The following is a 20088-nucleotide window of genomic DNA, read 5'->3' on the forward strand; positions in this document are numbered from 1 at the left end:
CTGTTTAATGCTACCTGTATTTTAACAAATTACCTTCAAGAAGTGTATATATTTTAAGATGCCAGTTTGGAAAAACAGACTGCAGGTTGCCAAGACGGATCTCACACACAAAAAAAATGAAATACACAGCCCGCAGCCTTTTGCTGTGCTGTTTTTATTTAAAAACAGGGGACGGGCGTAGACGAATTAGGCTTAAAACACCCGAATGCTGCTCCTAGCAAACAGAACTCCAGAGCGCTGGGCATTCCTCTGGGGAGGGGGCCACTTGTGAGGTCCAAAGACACAGCAAGCGGACTCGTCTCTGTTGACACTGCGGAGACGCCGCTATCCCTACGTACTTCTTGGGTGAGCCCAGGTGGGGTCCAGGTGGCTCTCCGAACCCCATCTGGGCTCATCCAAGAACTCTGGCAAGAGCAGCGGTCCCAGCGAGGCCAGGCTCAGCTGCCAATTCGGTCCGCCAGGAGCCCTTGACACGCCAGCGCCCAGGAGGGGCGTGGAAGGGATTGGGCGTTTTCTGCCCCGATTCCAGTGGGAAAACAAGGAAAAGAGAAGGCGGTTGCGCAACCAGGGCCTGGGGTGCGGTTTGGGAAACAAAGAGGTCGTGAAAACACCAGCAGCCGAGGCTCTCCGAATATAGTCAACGCCGCCGAGCCAGAGCCCCAGTGTTTCTGGGCACGCAGATTTATCGAGGCCAGTCCACCCCAAGGGAATCACAAATGCGATCTTGCAGCACCCAGGTATCTTCATTGTAAACAAGAGCCCAGGCTGCTTCCGGCGGGAGAAAGTTTGAAAACAATCGCTTCACGTCGGGAATCCGCTCAGGCTTCCTGAGCCAAGGAATCCAGAGCCGCGGCGCTGATAGCTGGACCGCGCCTCAACCGAGCTTGGTCCTTCCCTTTAGTCCCGCCCCACTGCTCCGCGCGGATTGGCGGCGGGAAGCAGCTCTGGCGCTGATTGGGCGGCGGTGGAGTCGCTCGTGGAGACGGTAAGTTCGGGTGCCCCAGAGTGCTAAATTTATCTTCAGACAAGCGACCGCGCCAGCCGCGAATCGGATGGCTATGGAGGTGGCATAGGCGATATCCCTGAGCCGAGAGCATCACCCTGTCCCCGAATCCTTCTTTCCTCTGTTTTGTTTTTCATTTACCCCCTTCCTTTCTCCCTTCTCCCCCCCTCCAGTCCGCGACGACTGGCTCTTGACCCTGTTCAGGCCTCGGTGAAGGTGAGGACCAGAGCCGCCGCGGCGGCTGAGTGGTGCGCTCTGAAATGGCCGCTGCCTTGATCTTTGTAAAATGGCGGCCTCAGGCTCCGCTGGGACCCGCGGCGCTGCTCCGCAGCCCAGCCGCAGCTGAGACCGTTCTCTCCATCACTGATGGAGATGAAGGAGAAAGATAGTGTCGGGTGCTGAGACGTTTTCCTGTGGTTGTTAGCTGAGGCGACCGCCCGGGGACGCGAGAGGAGTTCTGTAGGCGAGGGTGGACTCCGACAGGAAGCCAGCCCCCAGCTGTCGCGGGCTGCGGGCAGCGCGCACCTGTGACAAGGAGAAGCCGAGGGATAGCTGGCCCCGGGCGCACAACGAGGTGACTGTTTAAAGAAGCATTTAGGTGCTGGACTGGGTGTCCGTGCCCACTTTTGCCGTTTTGAATGGACTGCACTCTTACCCAGCCTTCCTGCCCCCAAGGGTATTGTTCAAAGCTGGAACCGCCTGAGGGTGGGGGGTGAATGGATTGTGATACCTGTCAGTTTAACTGGAAGAGACAAAAGATGAGGATCCCCCCCCCCCCTTTCAGGCAGGCGAATAGAAATTTATAGAGAGTGCAATCTCTTTGTCCTCCAGAGATTCAGGGAAGCACCTCTAAAGAGGTGGTGATGAGACCCCCCTCCCCTCCTGAAAACAAAGCGTCCTACCCCGTTGCGTCCTTCTCTGGCAGCAAGGGAGAAGGATCCTAACCTTTGAGGTCACCCAGCAAACGGCTCCATGAAATTCTCTGTCGCTAGATTCCATTCTGGACTGTGGAAGGACAATCTCTTTTGCTCCCAGTAATGGAGAATTAGGGCTTGCTGCTGCTGCTGCTGCTGCTGCTGCTGCTGCCGCCGCCCATTTAAGACCCTAGACTTTCTGGCAGTTGTAATCCTTTGTAGTTCATTTCTCTGCACCGTCCAATTGCTGGACCAGATTTTTTGAGTGCTTGGGAAGTTAAGAGTATTCAGGGACACACAGCAGTACTAGGCACGTGGGCTCTGCAGGCGAACTTTTTGAGTTCTGAGTTCTTCACAGATGTGTTAACTTAGCAGGTGGCTTAACCTCTCTGCATCTATTTGTTCATCCCTACTGGAGGGAGTGATTAATGATAGTCTCTGACTCTCAGATTTGAGGATTAAATGAGCTAATCTACGAAGGATTTAGCAGTTAACTGGCACGTAGTAAACAATGGTCACTCAAACATTAGTAACCTTAGGAACTTGGTTATTGAGACAAGGGCGGTTATAGCAAAAAGGCATAGTTTTTATAACACTTACATGTATAATTCCATTTTGGATTACTTTGAATGCTTAGTTAGTTTTAGAGACATTAAGGTGTGTCTGTACCGTAAAAAGTTAGGTTTAGTTTCTGAAAGTTTTTAATGTCTTTCTGTGAAGTCAGTGGATGGGGGAGTATTTCAAAACAATGAAATTACCTGGATATTAAACAGGACAAAAATATTAGCATTTCTCCTATGCTAGGCACCTTCTATTTCACTCTTAAGATCTGCATTGTGGTGAAGAATCATTTGTACCACCTAGCTCTAAAATAAATTGTTAAGGAATGGTCATCTGAGAGATTTGTATTTAGTTCTGCTTTTGCAGAGTCTAATTATAATTTTTCTCATTCTAGGCTTTTGGTTACTCCCCTTCCACCCTATCCCTTAATTTAATTTTTTCGAAGAATCTACATTTCAAGCTGCCAAGGTGGAGAGTGTGACTACAGAAGGGACTGCTTCTCATTTCAGGTATCTTACTCTCTAGCTGTTACTAGGAAAACCATTTTGATTCAGGATCTAATATGAGAACCCAGTGCTTACTCTGTAGCCAAATCATAAAGTTTAAATCAAAAGTAGCTTTATTTAGATAGATACTAAATTTGAATGCCTTAACTTATAAGCCAGTACTCTTCAGCGGTCCTAAAATTTGCATTACCGTTCCATTTAATTATGCTTTTTAAAAGCTGTTATATGAAGAATATACCTATTAAAATGAGAGTTTATGTTTTCTTTAGGTCTTTGTTAAGCCTTCAGTAAAGAATAATAGGGTGCAGAGTAATCAGTAAAATCTATACATTACTTTGAATAGGTCTTATTTTGGATAATGTAAATATTTATGTCATTTTAAGTCCAGAGAAATAGTAACTAACTTTTGGTTTATAGTTTACTTTTCAATGTTAACACAGTATTTAGGATGCAGCAGGATTCTGTGTTTTGCAAAACTTTGAACTATGTGTGTTTTTGACATAGCTCTTCAGAATAGTTGCTAGCCCTGAAAGGAGCCTTCAGATGTATAATAGTGTCAGCAATTAATGTGTCTAATGGCAGTAGGCACCAGAAAGCTAAAAGAGATTCCAGGATACTGTGTCCATGAAAGGGGTTGGTAAATTATGGCCCCATCCTGTTTTTATAAATAGAGATTAGTTAGAATACAGCTGGGCCCGTTCTTTAAGGTATTGTCTATGGCTGCTGCCGTGCCACAAGTACAAACTTGAGTAGTGGCAACAGAGACCATGTGTCCCCATAAAGTAAAAAATATTTACCAAATGATCTTCATAGGAAAAGTTTGCCAGCCCCTGCCGTGGGGCCTCAAAGTCCCTTCCTTCAAAATACATTTATCAACTCTTCATTATTTCTTAGCCCAGTGGTTCCCAAATCGTCTTTTACAGGATGTTAATATTGTCTAAGTTTATAAGTGTTATGAGGAAAAGATCAATGCTAACAGTAGTTTTTTCTTTGTAATTTATTTTAAAATATAAGTTTAAGACTGCTAAACTCATTGCTATAGCTTTTATTTTTATGTGATAATCTACCTTTACGAAAAGGAGTGCCATACCTGAGAGCACCAGGAAGTCGAATGAGAGATCACCTGATACACGAACGTGTGATGTTCCATCTGCGCCTTGATGCATAGGCAGCACTTACAAATTAACTGATGAGTTGCTCTGTATCATCTCTTTGATGATTGCTCATCTTCTATGTGTCCTGTCTTATAATGTCAACACATTTGTGATACTCAATGTTTACTCTAAATTAACCATGTTTTGTACCACAAACACATTGCCTATGGATCTGTTGCTGAAACAAGGAAGTCTTAAACAAGAAGTAGAATCTTTTTGTTATCAAATTGTGTCTGAATCAAATGATCAAAAGGTTGGAATATTACAAAGTGAAGATGAGCAGTTGCAGCCTTCAGTTTCTAAAAATTCAGAAGGTGAGCTTTCCAGGGTCAAATTTATGTCCAATTCCAACAAAATAACAACATTTAGTAAGAAACCAAAAAGAAGAAAATATGATGAAAGTTACTTGTCTTTTGGATTTACTTACTTTGGAAATAGAGATGCACCTCATGCTCAGTGTGTGTTATGTAAGAAAATTCTATCAAATAGCTCTTTGGCCCCTAGTAAGCTTCGAAGACATTTGGAAACTAAACATGCTGCATATAAAGACAAAGACATTAGCTTTTTCAAGCAACATCTTGATTCACCTGAAAATAGTAAACCCCCAGCACCTAAAATTGTCAATACAGATAATGAAAGTGCTACAGAAGCATCGTACAATGTAAGTTACCACATTGCCCTGAGCGGAGAGGCTCATACTATTGGAGAGTTGCTTATCAAGCCTTGTGCGAAAGATGTCGTGATGCGGATGTTTGACGAACAGTATAGTAAAAAAATAGATGCAGTACAGCTGTCAAACAGTACTGTTGCGCGTCGAATTAAGGATCTAGCTGCTGACATTGAAGAAGAGCTTGTTTGTAGACTGAAGATTTGTGATGGGTTTTCACTGCAGCTAGATGAATCAGCTGATGTTTCAGGACTTGCTGTGCTGCTTGTGTTTGTTCGTTACAGGTTTAATAAGTCTATTGAGGAAGACCTACTCTTATGTGAGTCTTTGCAGAGTAATGCCACCGGTGACGAAATTTTCAACTGCATCAACAGTTTTATGCAAAAACATGAAATTGAATGGGAAAAATGTGTTGATGTTTGTAGTGATGCTTCTAGGGCAATGGACGGGAAAATTGCCGAGGCTGTCACCTTGATAAAATATGTGGCTCCCGAAAGCACCAGTAGTCACTGCCTATTATATAGACATGCACTTGCAGTTAAAATAATGCCTACATCTCTGAAAAATGTGCTCGATCAGGCAGTCCAAATCATCAATTATATTAAAGCTCGGCCACATCAGTCCAGACTACTAAAAATTTTATGTGAAGAAATGGGTGCCCAGCATACAGCACTTCTTCTAAATACGGAGGTGAGGTGGCTTTCCCGAGGTAAAGTTCTTGTAAGACTCTTTGAGCTTCGTCGTGAACTATTGGTTTTCATGGATTCTGCTTTTCGACTTTCTGATTGTTTAACAAATTCATCGTGGCTGCTAAGACTTGCATATCTTGCAGATATTTTTACTAAATTAAATGAGGTTAATCTGTCGATGCAAGGGAAAAATGTGACAGTTTTTACAGTATTTGATAAAATGTCATCATTGTTAAGAAAATTAGAATTTTGGGCCTCATCTGTAGAAGAAGAAAACTTTGATTGTTTTCCTACACTCAGTGACTTTTTGACTGAAATTAATTCTACAGTTGATAAAGATATTTGCAGTGCCATTGTGCAGCACCTAAGGGGTTTGCGCTCTACTCTGTTAAAATATTTTCCTGTAACAAATGATAATAATGCTTGGGTTAGAAATCCATTTACAGTAACTGTTAAACCAGCCTCATTAGTGGCACGGGACTATGAGAGCCTGATTGATTTAACATCTGATTCCCAGGTGAAGCAAAATTTCAGTGAACTTTCACTTAATGATTTTTGGAGTAGCCTAATTCAGGAGTATCCAAGTGTTGCGAGGCGTGCCGTTCGTGTATTGCTTCCTTTTGCTACAATGCACCTGTGTGAAACAGGATTTTCCTATTATGCTGCAACAAAAACGAAGTACAGGAAAAGACTTGATGCTGCACCTCATATGCGGATCCGACTTAGCAACATCACACCTAATATTAAGCGGATATGTGATAAAAAGACACAAAAACACTGTTCTCATTAAAATTGGAGGGTTCTGCATGCCTCTTGATAACCAAATATAAGGTGAAAATAAAAAATGATTTGCTTCACCACTGGTATTTTGAGGTTTTAAATAAAATGATTCAAGTATATACCTCTTCGATTTTAAGAAAGGTAAAGAATCAAAAATGTGAACATGTGTTACTGTTGGTGTTTCTTCATCACATTGTAATTTCAAAGGGTTCCAGGTCATGATTATGGGAAATACTGATTCACAAGATAAAGTCCCAGTTTCTTAGCATGACTATCTTTTCAGGATCTCATCTCTGCCAATCTTTCTGGCCACGCCCACCCTCCAATCACAGGGAACTTCTTGCCTAAACATATCTGACTGTATCACGTTTTCAGGTCTCAAAAAATTGTTTCTTCACCTTGCTTCCTGACAAACTCCTATTTGCTTTTCAGCCCTTTTAGTTAATCTTAGATCCTGTCATTCTCCATATCTTTCTGTTTGGCCCTGTTTTTTGTGTATGTCTCAACTGTGAACTGCTTGGTGATCTCAAAATTTCCAGTGTTACTGGACTGAGCTGTTAACATGGTCTTATCCAGCTCTGTGTCTCATTTATCTGGCAGAAGATCTTAACTAAAGTAGGTGCTAAGTAAAGGAAAAAGTGTTGGTAAATGTGAACCAACAAAAAATTGGATAGGACATGTTAGCTTATATTTATATGTTCTCGTGTGTAGAATGCTACTCTTTGTGTTTGGGGCTCTGTTATTCTATTAGAATTTAATGTGGCTGTTAGGCAGAAGTCACTGAGGGATGTCAGAGATCTGATTGGAGCTGAACTACTGGAGAGAGAGTATAAAGAACATTTTCACATTCTCTTTGTTTCTCAGTTCCTATATAGATTATTGCAAATTCCGTATACTATAGTCTAATGAGGCTTTACCGTACTTGAAGATGATTAGACTTGAAACCTCTATCAGTTCATTCTTAGAATACTGCAAAAGATTTCTGACTGACTCTCCTGCCTCTGGTCTCCTCTTAGCATGTCACATCACACAACGCAGCTCACTAACAGTGTTAAGTTTTCTGTTACTCCTATAGCCAAGAGCTACTAGAGATAGCCATTATTTATTTAATCTCACTTATTCAAAACTATGCCCCGTTTTAGGGAGGAATACCTCTCCTCCCTACAGCAGAATGTGGTAGGATGACTAGGTTCCAGTACCTGCTCTACTACTTAACTAGCTAATCAACTTTAGACAGTTCGAGCCTTCCTGAACCTCAGTTATCTCGTTTGTAAAATTGTAATTATGCTGCCTTTGAAGAGTTACTAAGATGAAATGAGTATGTATACAAAACTCCTCTAACAATGGGTGGTCAGGTGGTCAGGAATAGATTAAGTGATGTGTATTAGTTCCTTGCCATATCCAACCATGTCCCAGTTAAACTTTACTCCACAGTCAAACTTCCAGTCTGAGTTTTTATTCTCTGTGGAAACTCAGCAGATCTCAAGGCTGTAGGACCTCACCTAATCTGAGGCTGCAAGATTAAGTATTTTTAGTCCAGGTTTTTTTCTCCTTTGTCACATTATTAAGCACCTATTTGCCAGTTACCCTACTAGATGCTTGTATGTCATCAATAATCTTTATAACAATCATGGAATTAGGTAATTTTTGAATTTGTGCAAAGTCACACAATAAATAGCAGAACTTAGTTTAAAGTGGGTCTTTTCTGATGGTACTTTATGCCATCTTTGCCTTTCAGATTTTTCTAAGAGTATCAGTGACTTGGGAGTATAGCTAAAACTCCCTACTAAAATGTGGACATTTCTTTGAAATCCTCTGTTTTCTTCTCTAAGTTCATCCAAAATAGCCATCTACTTCAAAGTATGACTGTTTTAATATAAAAATGTGTAAAATAGGGATTAAATTGCTACCAAGTAAAATTATTTCTCCAAAAAGATTCATCATAATTACTCATACATGCAGTACTTTTTGTCAGCTAATCCTGGAATTAAGTCTACCCAAGTTTGAGAAGTAGGTACAAAGCCTTAATGTCTACATCTGGCTCATACCTCAAGTTTGATAACCAGACTCCCTATGTGATTGCTGAAACAGAGCTTCTGCTTAGGTCATCTGTCCAGGATATCGCCTCTTGAAATACAAGACCTCTCTTGCTTTCTAGTCCTTTACCCCTAACCACTTCCTCTGAGAATCTACTCTTCTGCATTTAAACCCAAGTCTATTGACTGGGACCGCTAACTGCTGCTAGACCTCTTTAATGGTTCTTAATGGCAACTGCATACCTGTTCTATAACCTATCAGGACTAACCTATGGGTACCATGTATGGCTAGTGAGAATAGACTTTTAGCACCTAAAGGTGGGTCTCATACCTGCTGGATGATGGTTAAGTCTAGCTCCAGGCAGCAACTTCTGTATTACCCTAACCTACTGCGGTTACTGTGACTGAGTCCCGAGAGAAGATTCTTTTCCTTTATGTTTAAACTCTACCTATGCTTCGGAATCAGCCTTCCTTAAGTAAAACCCAAGCAAAGTAAGTCTTGAGCACTGTCAAATTCCCTTTCTTTTGTATCTCTAAAGCCCTTTGGTTAGCCTGCCATTATTCCCTAAGTCTTCAGATACTAGAGGCTCCGTCTGGAACTAGAGGGAAACCTGAAAACCCCATCGCACAAAAGAGAAAACAACTCTAAAGGAAGAAATGGGTGGCATTCTGCTTAGTGCTCGAGATATTTGGGGGCTAAACAATACAGCAACCTCAAATAACAGCTACTCTTCCTATTCCTGAAGCAATAAAGCTCCCATAACATTTCCAATCCAAAAGGACTTTCCCACTTTTTTTTTTTTTTTGCTTTTTCTGAAATTAATTTAATTGGATTCATATTTTCCTTAAAAATATGAACCACAAATGTTTCTTGTATTAGTCAAGGTTCTCAACTGTAATTTATACGAACCCAAATCGAGCTTACTCAAGTCAGAAAGTGTACTTACTGATCAATGTTTGCAGTAGCTTCAGGGATGACTGGGTCTGTGTTAAGATGGTGTTATCAAGAACCTCTTTTCATCACTTTGGTATTTTTGTTTTGTTGAGGTATAGTTAATGTACAATGTCATATGGGCTTTGTTACTTTTAATCCCTATATTTCAAGTACAGTTGACCCTTGAACAACACAGGTTTGAACTGCATGGGTCCACTCGTACCCAGATTTTTTTCAATAGTAAGTTATACCGTATTTATAGCATCTGTGGTTAGTTACGTCTGCAGAGGAGGGCTGCACTATAAGTTATATATGAATCCTCATGAAGGATTGGTTTCCCTGACCCCCATGTTGTGCAAAGGTCAATTGTAATTGAAATTGCTTTCATTTCTTAATCAGGATTGTTTCCTGTTTCCAGTCTTGCCCTAGTACCACACGTACATAAATACACAATTGTAATCTCTTAGAGCTAAGACTTCTTTTGGATTATTCATAGAACTTAGCAAATTTCTAATCATACTAACAGTCCTCAGTGAATTGAATCCCCTAGCTTAAAAAGTAAAGTATTAAGGTGAAATACAATTCATACTATAATGTTATGAGAATTAGCTTTAAAATCCTTGGCCTCACTTAAACAGATAAGGCAGTAAATATTCTTTACCTTTCAGACTTCAAAAGCAGCATTTTTTTTCACTCTGTATAGTTTTTTTTTTTAATTGTAGGAAGACATAACCCAAAATTTACTATTTTTACCACTTTTAAGAAGATGGTTCAGTGGCATTAAGGACATTCACAATATTGTACAATCATCACCACCATCCATCTCCAGAACTTTTTCATCTTCCCAGACTGAAACTCTGTCCCTATTAAACACTAACCCCCACTCCCTCCGTTAGTCCCTGACACTCATCATTCTTACTTTCTGTCTCTATGAATTTGGATACCCTAGGGACCTCATAGTGAAATCAGTCATACATCATTTGTCCTTTTATGTCTGGCTTATTTCACTCGGCATGTCTTCTAGGTTCATCCATGTTATAGCATGTGTCAGAATTTCCTTTCTTTTTAAGGATGAATAATACTCCAATGTATATATATATATATGCGTGTGTATATATACACACATTTTGTTTATCCATTCATCCATCAGTGGACATTTGGGTTATATGCATATTTTGGCTACTGTGAATAATACTGCTGTGAATATGGGAGTACAGATATCTTTTGACTCCCCAAGGCAGCATTTCTTTAATTTAAGCATTTCCTTAAAAATGCAATTTTACTCTCCAAAATATAATTCACCTACAACTCCTGAAAGAATGTATCAGCTCTATAAATCTAAATGCCTGTGGAACTTATGCATGTTGTTTACTTTCATTTTTTAAAGTTGGTATAACTGCACTGTTAATTAGTACAATGGAAAGAATTCTAAAGCAACTGTCGACAGACTTGTGTTCTGCAACTAATTAACTGTCTTAGATAAGTTCATCCTCCTCTCTTGACCTTAGTTTTTCAGTTATCAAATGAAAGGGGTTGAACTAGAATGAGCTCTAATGTTCTTGTCAAATAAGATAAAAATTTTAACCTAAACATAGATTGGGTGATAAGATGTGCTCAGTTATTTGAGATATGTGAGTTTTTTTTTTCTTAGAAGCCAAGCTTTAAAATGAGTCTTTTACCATGTTTCCCAGCAACCAAATTATAAAATTTATAAATTGCCCCATCATGGATACTTAGTGGATGGAAGGAATGAAGTGCTTTTTTGGAAGGGAGATGTACTTTGAAATTAAGAAAACATTGGAAAATCTAAAATATGTTTGGTTATGGCTATACTGGAACCTACTGTAGATTAAAGAATAACTCAAGCATCAGGCAGGTTGCAGGGGAAATTGTTGACTGATCTCAGCATCTATTTTTCTTTCCCAAACTGTACTCTGATTTGCTTTCAGGTATCCACTTTCCCCTACATAATCCATATATTTAAATAAAAGCTGACCCCACTCTAGCTTTAGGAATAGACTTGTTTTGTCTAAGATAATAGCTTTCAAACTTTTTTTGAGCCCAATTCACAATAGGAAACAAATTTTACATTATGATCCAGGTGTGTGTATGTGTGAGCACCAAAGTTTCATGAAACAGCACTAATCTCTCATATGTGTAGTATAATTCCAAATATGTTTAATTTTTTAAATGATGAGGACTCAAAGATTATTTCATGATCTGTTCTTAGGTAACAGTACTCCGTCTGAAAGACGCTGGTGAGTATAATGCCATTGCCCTTACAAAAACTGTTCAAGGAACCATAGTATTCCTCTGGCCACAGGAATTGGCCCAGAAGTAGCATGTGACCCAATACAGGCAAGTGAAAAGCAAAGGCAGTATTAATATGGGCTTTGACAAAAGATGTTTCCTCACTCTTAAGAAAGAGATAAATGTCCTGTGTCCTTGGCAGGCCTGGAATCGCTGCAGCTCTCTAGCTACCAGCATGGGGACAAAACCAATGCAGAGAGGAGGGCACAGCCAAAATACCAGAATTAAACCAGAGCCCTGCCTGAACCACACTTGATCACTGACTTTACTGACTTTAATTTTTTTGTTACCTAGGCCAATAAAACCCTTATTGTCCAAGACCATTTACATTGGGTTTTCTATTACCATAGGCAAAATCATCTTAACTAATACAGTGGCCTAAAAGGAAAGCAATATAAAACTAGGATGTATTGGTAAATTTAGCTGCAATGATGAGGGCCTTCTCAAAAAAACTAAGCCTGATCTCTTTATTCCGCCATCTACCATAGTGTTATCCTTCAAAAGTCTGCTGCTGGTAATATTTTATAGACCAGAAACTAAATCAGTACATATATGACATCATTAGATATTATCAAATGCCATTTCTCTTAGTGGGACAACTTGATAATAAGTGAATTTTACTTAGTAGCTTAGGCAGGGCTAGTTAAGAATCAACTATATAATTCAAATTAGAAATTAACCTTGAAAACAAATCTGTTCATTTTTTCTTTAATTTTTTTGAAGACTCTGATAAATATGGTGGGATAAAAAAATTATACTTTTACATTTAATAAGTCATATGCTTTGTAGGGGGAATAATCAGCTAGAAATAATTCGAGTAGTCCTCTGTCTTAAACATTGCTTTCTGTCAAAGCATGTTCCCTACAGAATTGTGTTAACTTCTCAGAAGAGTTATGTGTTGACAAGGTGCAGTCTGTTACATCACAGTTAGCAGGGCATTCTTGACAAATACTTTTGAACAAAATAAACCTTTCCCCAAACAAGCTAGGACTTCAGGTTTAAGATGGTGATCTAAATGCCTACATTTGACTCTTACCTTTCTGAAAGTCAATAAACATGCTGGAAGAAATAGCAAATTTAGGCTAAATCCACAGCAACACTAAGAAACAAAGGGGAGTAAAGGGGTCATTACCCTCAAAGAATTTACATTCTAGTGGGAAAGACAACCTATTAAGTAAATAAAAGATGTTAATGAAGGAGAATGTTAACTGAGTTAGTAAGAGAACATCTCTTTGAGAAAGTGACGTTTGAGCCAAAGCTTGAGTGATAAGAGGGAGCCAGGCAGATGAAGGAAGGAAAAATAATCCAGATGGAGAGAAGACAAGTGCAAACACCCTGACACAGAAAGAGCTTGGTGTGTTTGAGGAGTAGAAAGATGAAGCCTCTGGAATAAAGAACACCATGATGTGGTAAAAAATTGTCAAGGAGGTAGGAAGAAACCAAATTATTTAGGGTATTAGAAGCCAATATAGAGTTTGGGTTTTATTTCAAATACAATGGGAAGGCATTGTGGTTTTCAAAGGGAAGACTGGGATGAGGGTTAGGTTATCACCTCCAGGGGCTATCTGTAAATGTGTGAGGGCATTGAGGGAAGAGCTGATATAACTAGGGTATTTAAAACTCACTGGTACAGACATAATACCCATCCACATAGGGCCCTTTTGAAGATCTCAAAGTTTGGATGATCCTGGGACCTTCATATACTTCTGAGGAGACCCAGAATCTTAGAGATCCTGCTTTGGAAAATGTACATATTAACTGAAAGGTTCTCCATCTTCACTCTTAAAAGCAAGGAAGATATATTAGACTGCTTTTCATCTCATATAGCACCACACTAAACTGATTTGTGGCATAAACTTGTTAGTTACCTAAATTTGGGAGCATGCGAAATTGAATTTTGATTATTTTTTGCCATAAGGAAATACAGTGCATTAATCAAAGGCTTATGATGAATAAAAATCTCCAAATTTGGCTTTCATTATGTTTTCATTGAGTGACAGGATAAATGTTGAGTCTCAGAGCTTTATCTAGTAACTGTTCATGATGGTTGCTACTACCATCATGTCCTTGTTGGTGCCATAACTATTTCCCACCCTTACCCTGTCCCTCAAGGAAGAGGATCCCAGAATTCTTAGAGGGTAGTGAGGCAAAAGGGACTCACCCTTAGGAATTTCACTGTTGGCACTATTTTTTAACTTAATTTTTAATAATGCTATGACTTCATATACAAAAGTAGCCCCTACCTCTCTGCCCACAAATATGTAAGGGCAGAATGATACAGCACTGGGGGTTGGCTTGGGATGACAGAATAAGATTTTAGTCCAAGGCTTTTCTCCATGCTCCTAACTATTTTTAAAAAAATCACTCTGATGTCCATTTCCAGAGCATTTCATAGATCTTAGGCAATTAATTCTATAGCAGGTTATATAACCATGTTACAGCTATGGAAGAATTAAATGCCCAACACTTATGAAATCCTTGGGGTTTAGAGAGGGCCTTTAAAATGCAAAATGTTACTTTTACTATTCCACATGTATAAATGAAAAGGTTAAACATCATCTCTTATTACTTCTTACAAGTTAAAAGTCATGGTATATTGTCAAAGCCTCAAATGCTTCTGGAGTCCTTAGAAGGCTCCCAGATTCACTCAGCAACATTCATACACCATTCTTTTTTTCTCAACCAAGCACCTATTTCAACAGGCAGCAGTGAGAGTCACTCTAGAACACACCTACCTTAACAGCAATTTACTTTTCTCATACCTGTCCCAGCTTTTAAACATATATATGGTCTATCAAAGCACTATAAATCAACCAGACAGCTGTCATCAGAAACTAAGCCAACATCACTTTTCAGGAAGGCTTAGGAAACAATTTTCTTTCTGACAGTCAAACTGTGTACCTCTTGTAGAAAACAAGCTACTCTCAAGGGTTCAGTGTCCAGACCAATACAGTACAGAGCTCTAGTCTGTTATGAGCTTGAAGTTCTGAGTCTTACTAATTTCATAATATATTGACTACCAGTTGGGATAGTCTTTCCCAAAAAGGATCAGATAAGTCCAACACTTCTTAAATTGTGCAACACCAATATACTGTATGTATTCTATTTTTGCTTAATTTTGTATTCAAGGAAAAAAGCATTTTCATCAACTAAACTTTATGCAAAAACACGAGAAATGAATAGAGCTTATAAAACAAAGCCCTAAAGTTCAAGACACAAACTCTGTTATGAAAATCAATGAATTGTTTAGTGTATGTATGGAGTATTTATCTAGTATTTTGCCAGTCAAATACTGAAATGACCATGCCTCTGCTTTGTATTACATCACTGCTAGTAAAATTTACTCAAATCAGGACAAAGTTGATGATAAAGTGAACGTTGTACTTCCAAGTCATAAAGCATTAAAAATACACTAATCCAAAATAAGCATAGGAAAGATTTAAATAATGAAACATTTAAATTCTCGTTTCCAATTTTATTGTATAAAAGGGAATGTAAGCTCTATGCGGGCAGAGACGTTGACTTTCTTATCTACTTCTGTATTCTCAGAGCCCGAATAATGCCTGACACCTAACAGTTGTTAAGTAAGGGTTGAATGTCAACATGGTAATGATGGGGAGAAACTGGGTTTGAATCTGAGTTCTGATACCTTCTAGTTGTAGAACCTTGGACAAGTCACTTAAATTCTCTTGACCCTCAGTTTCTTCCTCTGTAAAAGAGGAACAGTATTTTAGTCTGTTTTTCCAATACATGTTTTTTTCAACACCACCAAGCATTTTTCCAATTCTCAGCAGACACTGACTGAGGTGTCCTACAGTTTAATTCAATTCTGACACGATTGACCTGGAGATAGTGTCAGATCCCACTGGTTAAGAGCTCAGTCCAACAAGACTTCTCACCACCCCTCCTTCAGACACCAATAGCAAGTACAGGTTAAATCGGAGGTTCCCACGACCCCCTCTTCATGTTCGACTAATTTGCTAGAGTGGCTGACAGGACTAAAAGAAACATTTACTTACATTTAACAGTTTGTTATAAAGAGCTATAACTCAGGAATAGTCAAATGGAAGACATGCATAGGGCAAGGTACGTAGGAGGGAGTGCAGCTTCCATGATCTCTAGGGCAGCCGTTCTCCCCACATATCCACGTGCTTACCAATCCAGCAGCTCATCAGTGTGGTTCAAAGTTTCTATAGGGCTTAATATGTAGCCCTCCCCGACTCTCCCCTTCCCGGAGGTTAGTGGGTGGGTCTGAATCCAACCCTCCAATCACTTAGTCTTTCTGGTGACCAGTCCCAACCTGAGGTCATTTAGGGGCCCCACCCTAAGGCACCTCATTAGCATAAACTCCAGCATTAGCATGAGCTTTTGTGCTCAACAGGGACCCCTAATGAAAGACAAAAGACACTCCTGTCGCTCAGGAAATTGTTTTCCTTAGGTGGCTCTGTGCGGGAAGCCCAGCACTAAGACCACATATGTTTTGTATTATATCACAGTCTTACTCCCAGCCTAGCTCTGAAGGTCAAATAAGATATGTAAAATCACTGTAAAATTCTATAGATCATTAAAACCATTATTTTAATACTAACAATGCTATAACAAAACATTGCCTGGTAGAGATCCTTAGTGAACTGGAGTTAATAATAGTTATATACATACATATAGTCATATATTGGATGCCAGATGCCTCCTTTTTTAATTTAATTATGATAACTCTGTGAGGTACACCATCAGTATTGTCTGTTGAATAACAATTTAGTAGCTTAAAAAACACTTTCTCACAGTTTCTGTAGGTCAGGAATCCAGGTACGGTTTAGCTTCAGACTCTGCTTCAGGGTCTACTATGGCTGCAGTGTAGGTATTGGCCAGGGCTACAGTCCTGTTGGCAGGATTATTTTTTCACAGACTGCTGGACTGAGTGGAAGGCTGCCCTCAGCTCTTGACGCATGGACCTCTCTATAGGGCTGTTTACAACATACCATCTGGCATCAGCGAAGTGAACAAATGAGAGTTCCAGTAACACAGTAGTCACAAACTTACAACCTAATGTTGGAAGTGTTACTCTATCACTTTTCTTGTATTCTGTTCGTTAAAAGCAAGTCACAAATGAACCAGGATGCAGGCTTTCACCAGCCTCCAAATCTGCTGGCACTTTGACTTCCCAGCCTCCAGAAGAAATGTGAGAAATAAGTTTCTGTTGATTATTAAAAAAAAAAGAATCAAGTTACTAGATCCAGCCCACATTCAGGAGGAGAGAGTATTACACAAAGGCATGACTACCAGGAGGCAGAGATCACCTAGAGCCATTTTAGAAGGCTGCACCCTGTAGACTCAGAGTGTTCAAGATGCTTATCTAGTTTCACAAAGCTATTAAATAGCAAACCTGAGATTCCAAATCACATCTGCCTGACTAGAAAGCCCACAGTGCTTCCATGTATTACCCCTCCCAGTGAATACATAGGAATAATGTAGGTTTAGCAGAAACTTGTCTCGAAATGAATCTTTCTAAAGTGTTAAAAATCTGTGTATTTTCTAGGATAGAAAAAGTCATCTCCATCCTAACTTCTTCCTAGGGATTGTTCATCCTAATCATTCTTGTCATAGATAGGACAAATCAAACCTTTTTTCAGTCTTGGTCCATGGTACCATAAACTCTAAATTTTAATGGTATCAGAATTTTCATTATTTAAAAAACTACAAAGTGTAAGTCTCAGCAAGACCACCTAAGGAAAATAATCTAGTGGACATGCTAGGGTTACTAACAGACCTTTGGAGAGCATATCTTTCAGTTGTTAATTTATTCAGAGAGTCGTGGAAGAGGACAGAGACATTTGTAAATAATGATAAAGGTGTATACAGGGAGCTATGTTAGTTCAAAGAAGAAATATAATCAAAGAAGTATGAATCAAAGAAGAGGAAAAAGTGCTTTGAGTCTTGAAGCATGAAAAGCATGGATCTGAGTTTGCCAAGTGATCGAGGCACAGAATTGTTTAAAAAAAAAAAAAAAAAGCACGGTGCAAGATTATAAACAGATTTGGAATTTTCGTGATTCCCTAAAGTCAGAGGGCAGATGCGATCAGATTGGCAGAGCAAGAGTCAGACCTCAATCTCAGAGGCAAAGGGTAGAAGGAGCTGGCAGGTGGGAGTGGAGGAAGAGCACAGTGTCCTAGAGGAACCATAAAGGGAACTGGGGAATGGAATTTGAAACCTCTTGTTGGGCTGGCATCTCACTCCATTCACTCTTCAAAGCTAAGAAGTTATCCTGAAATTATATCTTTCCCTAAACTATCACAGTGACTCTGGAAACAGGGCAGATAAGTCAGGCAGTACCTCAGGTGGCTACATCCAGGGAAGGAAACCTCATTTCCCCAGAATATTAGCCACTGGCATGCCCTGTCCAAGATTACATTTTATCCCATTTTATCCCCATTACATTTATCCTCACAATCATCAAAGCAAACTGTGATAAATAGAAACAGGCCTCATGCACAGAGAACAAGGAATACCAAGATGAGAGAAAAATCAAGAACCACCAAATACCCAAGGAAGACCAAACCATGAGTGGGTGAGACCAAGCAACAAACAAAACAACTAACACCCAAGCAAATAGTTCTTAGAGTAAAGAGAGGAGGATCTTGGAAACAATAATGATTAATATTTAGGACATAATGGGTGTGGTATCAGGCATTGTTCTCATGTATTTTTTTAAATTTAATACTTACACAGACTATCCCCAGAGGAATATGAGAAACTATTACAACTAATTTTTAAGAAAAATAACTAAAGATTGTTAAAAAATTGAAAGATGGTCTAACCAGTAAATGGACAAAGAGCAAAACTGAAAGAATAAGCTGAAGAATTCTTCCGAAAGAACAAAGATACGGGGGAGAGTTGATTTAAGATTTAAGAAACATGTAAGATATATACAGAGATTTCAGTTTCTCTCTCCTAGTTCCAAAGAAAAGTTAACAGAATTGTAGGGCAGCAATAATTGAAAAAATAATAGAGAAAAATTCCTGGTATGACTAGTTTAGAAGAAGTGTTTAATATCATTTGTATTTTTTTAATCAAACATTATGTAAGTGTATCTTATTTTTTATTGCCAGGTTGCATCTGAAATTTCATCACTTTATATTATATATATTTCTAAATTATATATTCTGTATGTTTTCATGACAATTGTGCTTTATTTAGCTTTTTATTTTGAAATAAATTTAGGCTTACAGAAAAGTTGTAAAAATGGTACAAATGCCCTTCACCTAGCTTCCTAGAATGTTAACATCTTGCATAACAATTGTATAATTATAAAAATTAATGAATTAACATTAGTACAATACCATTAAACTACTACACCTTAAATAAACTAGGAGAGAAAATAAGTCAATGGGAAGGATTAAATATATAGACATATACAAAACAGAGCAAAGGAGATGGGTCACTACTACATTCTCATTTCTACAACTTGTCTTGAAGTTCTGTTTACAACATCCTTCCATCATCATGTTCATTTTGCCAGCATCCATAGCTGGTTGAAATTTTCATATGATGTGATCATCTTCATTCTTGAGAAATGACTCCTTGGTGATTCTGTTTGAATTGGATTGCTATAGTCTCCTATTGACTTTTATCACTCTTTATGGCAATACTAGGAAGTGACCTAAAGCATCCCCTGGTTTCATGACATTCTCATCCTTACTCCCATTATGTTGCAGTAATCAGATTTCCCCTTGATAATAAGGATAAATCATCCCTGCCAAATTTGTAAATTTTTCCCCCTATTATTCCGATGTCAAGAAGAGCCCAAGATAATTAACTAGTAGTATGAACTCCCAGTTAAGTGGAACCATTATAGGGTTTTCTGGGAAAAACATTCCTCCCTTGGACCTTTAAATGGGCAAAGCTCAAAGTCATGGGAAAGAAAGCAAGACATTTTATGAGCAGATCAGTAGGTATTAATAGTGTGAGTTCTGTATCTCACTTCTGGCTCCCCATCTCATCTGTCGGTAGACGAGGGAGAAGCAGCACTCTGTGCTGGTTGCTAGTTCACAACACATAATGCTGTAGGACAAGAGCTGGCAAACTATTTCTTGTAAAGGGCCAGATGGTAAATGTTCCATGCTTTTGCTTTAAGTGCCCCATATGGGATCTGTCACTTCTTTGATTTTGTTTACTAACCCTAAAAAAGTGTAAAAGCCATTCTTAAAAGCTGTACAAAAACAGGATGTGGGCCAGGTTTGGCCCTCAGACTGTAATTTGCCAATCCCTGCTACAGGACAACAACCTAACTTTGCAAAGTGTTCCCCTCCCTCCTGGAACTGAGTCTTCAAAAGACCAATGAAGAGTTCTAAAGAACAGTTGCTACTGGATGATGGGGAGGTACAGTAAAACCAGCGAGTCCTGTGTGCATAGTATTCTGGGTCACCAGGGATTAACACCACTGTTCGATAATCCCTTCAAGGTCAAGATGGTTCTCTCCTCCCCACCCCAACCCTTGTGCACAATTTTACCCCAGCAAATAGCTGTATGTCCCCTTA

The 20088-nt window shown here is 39.3% G+C and overlaps 1 protein-coding gene across 3 annotated transcripts; it reads left to right on the forward strand.

The window, feature by feature from the left end:
- The first annotated feature begins 512 nt into the window (after positions 1–512).
- Positions 513–6393, forward strand: ZBED5 (zinc finger BED-type containing 5). Of its 3 annotated transcripts, none has more exons than XM_014566229.2 (3): positions 513–985; positions 2873–2987; positions 4064–6393. In XM_014566229.2, the coding sequence occupies exon 3, from the start codon at positions 4200–4202 to the stop codon at positions 6282–6284; it is 2085 nt and encodes a 694-aa protein (XP_014421715.2). In that variant the 5' UTR covers positions 513–985; positions 2873–2987; positions 4064–4199; the 3' UTR covers positions 6285–6393. The 3 variants fall into 3 exon arrangements, with proteins under 3 accessions (XP_014421715.2, XP_032344913.1, XP_006192975.2); XM_032489022.1 differs by lacking the exon at positions 513–985 and adding an exon at positions 1019–1219 and having other exon boundaries at positions 4027–6393; XM_006192913.3 differs by lacking the exon at positions 513–985 and adding an exon at positions 1019–1219.
- The last annotated feature ends 13695 nt before the right edge of the window (positions 6394–20088 follow it).

The sequence above is a fragment of the Camelus ferus genome, chromosome 10, assembly GCF_009834535.1.
Source record: "Camelus ferus isolate YT-003-E chromosome 10, BCGSAC_Cfer_1.0, whole genome shotgun sequence".
Lineage (NCBI taxonomy): Eukaryota > Metazoa > Chordata > Mammalia > Artiodactyla > Camelidae > Camelus > Camelus ferus.